Source organism: Sinocyclocheilus anshuiensis, unplaced genomic scaffold (genome assembly GCF_001515605.1).
Source record: "Sinocyclocheilus anshuiensis isolate Anshui unplaced genomic scaffold, SAMN03320099.WGS_v1.1 scaffold1116, whole genome shotgun sequence".
Classification (NCBI taxonomy): Eukaryota; Metazoa; Chordata; class Actinopteri; order Cypriniformes; family Cyprinidae; genus Sinocyclocheilus; species Sinocyclocheilus anshuiensis.
The window spans coordinates 294,444-301,943 of record NW_015548257.1 but is presented as its reverse complement, the minus strand read 5'-3'; the positions used below and the strand labels follow the sequence as shown (position 1 = coordinate 301,943).

Sequence of the window (7,500 nt, the reverse complement as noted above, 5' to 3'; positions counted from 1 at the left end):
TCACTCACTCACTCACTCACTCACTCACTCACGCACTCACTCACTCACTCACTTTCTCTCTCTCACAAACACATAAACACACACACACACTCTCACACACACACTCTCTCGCCCACGCACACACACACACACACTCACACGCACACACACACACACACACACGAGTCAGGTAAATGAGAGCTTTCACATTCGATACACACAGTTCCTCTCAAACAGGACAGTTCCCCTCCCTGTTCTCACAGGTTTCTCTAGAGAAAAGCACCTCCGTAATCTCACACGTCTCCTCTGGAGTAACACGGATCTCAACAACGTCTCAAACCGAGCTCAGATCTGCCTACGATCACATGATCTCCATCTGAACTCAAACATGTCTCATCAAAGCTGCTTCATGTGCTCTTACTGGGTCACAACTACCGACTCATTTGGGTCTGATTTTATTTTAGCAGAATCATCTGAGACGAAGCTGCTCCTTCACTGAAACAGAACTGAGAGCTCAGTAAAGAAGCAGCACGAGCCTCACATAAACATCTGCGATAATAACTTCATAAATCTAGCAAACTTCTATTTCCATTAATAAACTAATGCAGATTTCTACCATCATATTTAGTATTTGACAGGCTGCAGTGAGGCGTTTCTGATGGAGAGACTGTGAACTCCTCTAACTGCTGCGATCCGTCTGTCTGTACTTTACTCCATTCGGGAAGATAGTAATGGAGTTTTTCCTGAAGCAGATGCAGCATCACTGCAGCTCGTGTGGATTGATCATGTCAGGTTCAGATGAAGATGGAAAATATAGGCTACAGTTAACATTATTTGATGTAAATACAGTGCAGGCTCTTCTCAGATTGAATCAGGTGCATCTGCAGCCATGCATTGATCTCCTCTGTGGATGAACCTCTGAAACCCTCAGAAGAAACACGAATATTAGTCCCGTTGTCAAATGAACTGCATCAGCACATAAACACAAGGCTGGTGCAATGAAACGAAGGCCCGTGTTTGTGTCGCTGATGAGCGGATTCATATGAAATAAAGCCGTGATCGATGCTCACCGCTCGGCCGCCGCCGCTCCGTCGCTCCGGTTCATCATCAAACACCGGGCCGGTGCTGATCATCCCTCCATCGCTGTTCCTCACAGACAGAACCGACGCTGAGCTTCGCTTCGGTCCGGTTGTCCTACATTCACAGGCCCGTGTGAAGCTGCTTCTGGACTCAGCATCAGCACCTCGGCTGCACTGCGCATGCGTGTCTCTGCACGGCGCTTGAATCAAGGGCACAATAGAAACCTCATTTACATTTACTGGTCGAAATAACTAAGCTGAACTAAACATTTGTATTCATTTATGACATGTTAACATTTAAGTGTTCATTTCATTTATTAAAAATATAGAAATATCTCAATTATATGCTTATTAAAGAAAAACCTCGCTACGTGTACTGCATTCAACTGTTAACTGTCTCAGTAATATCTTAGTCTGAACCTAAAGTAATCTTGACAAACTATTTATCGTTTGAAAGCTTACAGACTCTAGTTTTCATATGTCGTGACTGATTTTGAAATATTTTACAGAGCAACAGTAATTTATTAATTTGCAAGAAGAGTGCTCATTAGAGTCAGAGAGCGAATTATGATCTTTACTTTGAAATAGTGATGCACATATGAAAAATCAGAAAAAAACTCCATTCATTTTCATGTCGTGTTCAAAAGATAACATCCATTCTATTTTTTGAGAAAAAAAAGGTCTAAAAGTGTTTTGAAAATAAAGAAAAAACAATAGATTCTGCAGTTTTGATGCAGCGTGAACTAAAACACAGGTCCAGGGTTCTCGTCGCATGGCTTTTATCTGTTTTTTAGAGGTTGAATTGAAATCAAATAGTGCCATACTGCCCTTAATGCTTCTGAATGTGATGTGATGAAGTATGGAAAAACATGTTTCAGATCACTCAAACCATATATGGAAATGGGCCCTTATATGGTTACTAATGTGGGTTTGATGGTTCATAAACTTAAACTTCCATAACTTTTTTCACTTCTACAATAATCTGCCAAGTGTCTTCTTTAAAAAGAGACCAACCTTTACTCTGTGCTCCAAAGCATTCAAAATTTATAATAATTTAAGTTGGAAATGTCATTTTCAGGTCTACGCTCAAACAGTGGAACCGACAGAGAACTGTTATAGAATCGGTGTATCATCGCTCTTTTGTTGGATTGATTGCTTCTATTGTCCTCATTTGTGAGTCGCTTTGGATGAAAGCATCTGCTAACTGACTAAATGTAAATGTAAGATTATTTATAGGTGTCTTGCCCTATGTATTGTGTGTATGATGACAGGTTATGTGTGATTCATTTCGGGAAGCAATTTGAATTTGACTGTTTTATTTCTATTTTCTTGAATTCAGCCTTGAATTACAAATCCGGATTGGCTTAGAATTCGAGTCAGTGAAGTTAAAAGGCATGTTTTAGTTCTGACTGCCTCACAGACTGGACTATCAGCATGAACGTCTGTGGAAGAGCAGCATCTAAACACACACATACACCACAATCACCATATTGTGTGATTCATATCAAACACAGTATTTTTCAGGCAATTTAATATATTACAACCCAATTTAAACACTAATATCTGATAAATAAGCACATTTATGTTGGAAGAGCTCTCCAGCACTGCTCTGGGCTTCATTGTGACGCTCCAAACTGAGTCAAAGCCTCTCTTTTTCTTACTTTTGCATGAAGAGTAAAACACATATGCTTATAGTCATCCTGATTTGAATAAAAGGCCATTTTATATGAAATGTATGTTTTGTTTAAATCGTGTAGATTGCTGTTTCCACCAGGGGGCGCTCTTCACAGAAAGCAGTGCTTTTTCAGTCCTGCTGATGGAGAAACAGATTCAGATCATTAGATGAGAGCTTGATGAGCTCAGCCGTAAGGAGAGAAACTAACTGACCACACTGTAAAAAATTTCACCCCTTTCAACTTAAAAACGTAAGTTTTGTGGCTGCCTTCAAATTTTAAGTTAAATCAACTTAAAAGTACAAGTAATTTCAACTCACTAATGTAAATCTTGCCTAGTGCTGAATTGTTTTATTGAAGTTCATTTGACTTTACAATATTTTCTGTTTCAACTTAAGTTCAAAATTTTTAACATAAATTTTCTAGTTATGATAATGTAAACTTTATTTTGGATCCAGATAAAAAAATATATACTACAATATTTGTTTGAAACATTTAAAATTAATTTTTTTCTTGCAGTGCTTATAAACAGGGTTTTAATATTAAGAACAGTACACAACCTGCCTGTGCATGCTAATGTGTGAATGCCAGTATATGTATACAGCAAGGGCACAAAAGTAGCAAAAAACTGCCAAGAAACTGTCATACAAAGCTGAAAATACACTCATACCTCTTGGGAAATAACCACTGAGAAAAGCTTCAAAAAAAACACATACATGTCCATTACAGTCCTTCTTTTTCTTGAACATTTAAAAGGAGAAAGGTGTCCTGCAGTGCACCATCGTAGTCTTCGTATTAGGACGCCAGCTTGCACGCCCTTCTTGTGTGTAGCCTTTAAAATCAGAAAATAACAGTAAAAATTACTAACAGTTGGTTATTCTATATACAATACACACTGACAGACTTCAATATACACAAATTAATTAAACACATTCAATGTTTTGAATAACAAAAAAAAAAGTGATTTTTTAAAGCAGGGGTGTCGAATCCTGCTCTGCGGGTCACTGTCCTGCAGAGTTTAGCTCCATCCTTAATTAAATACATCTGAATCCGTTAACTAAGGTATTACTAGGCATACCAGAAACTTCCAGGTAAGTTGTAGCTAAATTCTGCAGAAGAGTGGACATCCAGGACCGAGTTTAGACACCTCTGGTTTAAAGTGTCCCTATGCTGCTTGTGAGTAATAGGAATGTAACAATGTACTCTAAGTCGGTTGAAAATCGATGCAAATATGTGCTGCAAGTTGATTGAGACGTTAAACAAATCAAGATAAAAATGCTTAACTTTACTCAGTAACGAATACCAACTCACACGAAGCCTGACTGACTGGGATAAACTTCCAGTGGGCGCGAAAATGCCGAGCCTGCTCAGCAAAGCCAACTGGTAACGTTACCCACTTTAACGGTTAAATACACCTATAATCGCTCAAATTGCCCATCTTAACGATGTTTAACAGGTGGTTAAACAAATATGTGTCAAATCTCAAACGTTACATTATAATCTGCAAGGCTAATGCAGCACAGCACAGCGGCCACCGGATCAGAAATACAAAACTTGAAAGGTAACGTTAAACACAGTTCGGAAAACAATGACAGAACATAACTAATTATGCGCTATTCTGCTAAAATGAACAATAAGCTCCCAAAAAGTATGTTACACAACCATTCACTCACCTCATCCACGCTGAATATGCTTCTTCGCGCGCAGCCCAACGGACAGCTTCCTCAAGTTCATGAGTTGTACGTCTGACATTCCTCCGCGGTTTAGTTAGTTCGCTGTATAGTCTGCCCGTGTCTCCTTGTTTGATGTTGCACTGCGATGTCTCATGTTTCAAACATGAGTCTAATGTCTAGATTTGCTGATTTTTTTTTTCTTGGAAAGGACTCTGATATTAAATTCATGTACTACCGGTAATTTGACTCCTGCGCATGAATCCATGTTCAGAGATTTGGCCGGTTAGTGCCAGTAAGCTACAACTTAAAATGTTAAGTTCACTGAACTAAATTGGGCTCTTTGAATTTCAGTAACATTAAACTGACTTAAAAAATCAAGTTTAATCTAGTATAACTTATAAAAAAAAGTTGAAATTGCTTAAATTATTTTTATGAGTTAAAGTAACTTAAAAACATAAGTTGTCATGGCTTTTTCATCATATAATTTTTTACAGTGTACAAACAGGTGAACAAGGAGGAGAAACACAAGGTAAGACAGGAGTCCATAGAAGTATGCAGATGATAACTGGAATGGAAACGGATGGAATTTGCTGGAGTAGAAGGCAGGTAATAGTAAAAGGGTAAGCACTCCTTCAGGTAAGTGATAATATTAGTCTGTATGCTGAAAATTGAAAGTATATTTTTAAATCTGCCCCTGGCTGACCATAGTCAACTCCATGGTCCCCTAGTGCTTCTGTTTGAGACTTGTGCAACATTGAGACTTGAATTAGTTTAATTATCCCAATTTAATAAATTAAATAAATTTGGTTGCATTTATTTTCATTTAGAAACCTGTATTTTTTTAAATTACTAATCACTCTCTCTCTATGTGACAAATGGCATGAATTTTCCTCTTAAAGGGGTCCTATTATGCTCTTTTACAAAGTCTTGATTTTGTTTTGGGTTGGCAAACCAACTTAAATGGTGCATTCCCGCCACCTACTGGATAGGAGTGTGGAGCGCATAATGATTGTTAGTTTGAGAACTATAGCCAAAAAATTAAAAATATTAATACACCGCCAATTATTCCCGCGTTATTTACTACAACTGTATCCTAAATTCTGTTGATCAGTCTTGTTTCTTTTAAGAAAGATATTAAATTCATGTACAAATTTGACTCCTGCGCATGAATCCATGTTCCGAGATTTGGCCGGTTAGTGCCAAAAAGCTACAACTTAAAATGTAAAGTTCACTGAACTAAATTGGGCTTTTTGAATTTCAGTAACATTAAACTGACTTAAAAAATCAAGTTGAATCTAGTATAACTTATAAAAAAAAGTTCAAATTGCTTAAATTATTTTTAAGAGTTAAAGTAACTTAAAAACATAAGTTGTCATGGCTTTTTCATCATATCATTTTTTACAGTGTAGCGGTGCTTCTCAATATCCCTCCTCGTTTCCTCGCTGCTCCGTCCTCCGTCCGATGACCCTGAGACCAGTCGAGCTCAGTCATCTTGTAGGACATCTCAGTTCTCTAGGACGCTTTGAAGTGACGCTTGAGTGGTCAATAATATTCCAGTAACTCATTCCAGCGTCCTTCCCTCGTATCCTCAGGGAGTGGAGATAAGACGCGAGGATGCACAGATAAGAAATGAGAAGCAGCCCAGGACTGAAATCTGGGGAGTTGTAGTACCACAGCGCGAGTAATGCTCAGTCACTGTACACTGAACATAAACCATCAGTGTTAAACTATACTGGTACATGAGCTCAGTGTCAGTGCTGCGCTTCTTCTGTCTGTGAGTCTTCAGGAAGTCTCCGCTGAACCCTCCACATTCTTTCTGAATGCGACCCGCGGGCCGGTGTGCGGCGCTCTGGGCTCAGTCCCGTCAGAGATGATCCAGATGGCCACGGTGTATCTGTTGCCCTCCATCCTCCAGCTCCGGGCTGGTCTCCGGACACCAGTCGGCCATGAACTTGTCTCTGGCCTCGCACAGATTGAGCCGCACCTCCTCGGGCTGCTGGCCGAACAGATAGTCTGCAGGGAGACGAGGAGGAGATGGGTGGTTACGTCACAAACCTCACATACCTACTTCTTTATCAGTCGGCTTTGCTTCTGTTGAGCATCATTCAGTGTCCTGCATTAGCCACAGTCACAACAGTCCAGCACAGAGCAGCTAATCCAATCGCATGTGTTTAAACCGGTAAACTCCTGTAAACTTTTCAGTCCAAGCATCCAGTAAAAGAATGCATTCAAACAGTAAGTTCTGTGTAAGTAACACACAGTTAAGACCGATTTCATCAGAGACTGAGTCACATCGAGATGTCAGTAAATTATTATTTTCAGCGTGTATTTGGATTAAAAGCATGAGTGTTTTATACTGGATGCTGGCTGAAGGAGTTTACTAGAGGTTCTGACAAAATGTTAATTGTTGCAGTCTATTTAATTTTGAAAAATTGAGTTATTGCAAAATCTGCACCTCTTCTGTGGCTATTTTTATTAATAATAAATTAATATTAATGAACTAATATTAATTTTATGATGATCTTTACTTTGACAATATGCAAATGCTACTGGCCCATTTTGGGGTGAGCTAAATATGCAAGACTAGTCTTACATGTCACTGTTTATAACACAGAGTGTTTATCCTTTGCTGGGTCGCTTTAAATAAATGGGGGCATAAATTAAGAGTATATACCCACTTCTCCAGGCACCATTACACCAATGACCAGAAGTATTACATAATCAACACTTATTGATAGCTGCCTTTATATTTTAGGAAGTGTAGGTGTTACTAATTTTGGGAGAAATTGACTTCAGAAAGTCTGAAAAGCCTTTAGATTACACTTGCAGAGCTAAACTCTTAAACTACAGGTGAGGACTGTAACCAACAGTGTTGGGGAAAGTTACTTTTAAAATTAATGCATTACAATATTGCTTTACTTCATAAAAAAGTAACAAATTACGTTACTTTTTATGGAAAGTAATGCGTTACGTTACTTTTGCGCTACTTTTTAAATCTGGACAGGGCTTGCTTGTTTGTTTTTAAAATAAAAAAGTTATATTTTTGGCAAATATAAAAGCCTTTTCACACCAAAAGTGAAATGAATAAGCCTCAGG

The 7,500-nt window shown here is 38.5% G+C and overlaps 1 protein-coding gene across 1 annotated transcript in view; it reads right to left on the bottom strand.

The window, feature by feature from the left end:
• LOC107655459 (CDK5 regulatory subunit-associated protein 2-like) overlaps positions 1–1,377 on the bottom strand; it is a 10,480-nt gene extending 9,103 nt beyond the window's left edge. Inside the window, exon 1 of the mRNA XM_016442950.1 lies at positions 1,050–1,377. Coding sequence (XP_016298436.1) covers positions 1,050–1,087 — 38 coding nt within the window. The 5' untranslated portion in view covers positions 1,088–1,377. The remainder of the gene's footprint in view (positions 1–1,049) is intronic.
• Positions 1,378–7,500: the final 6,123 nt, after the last annotated feature.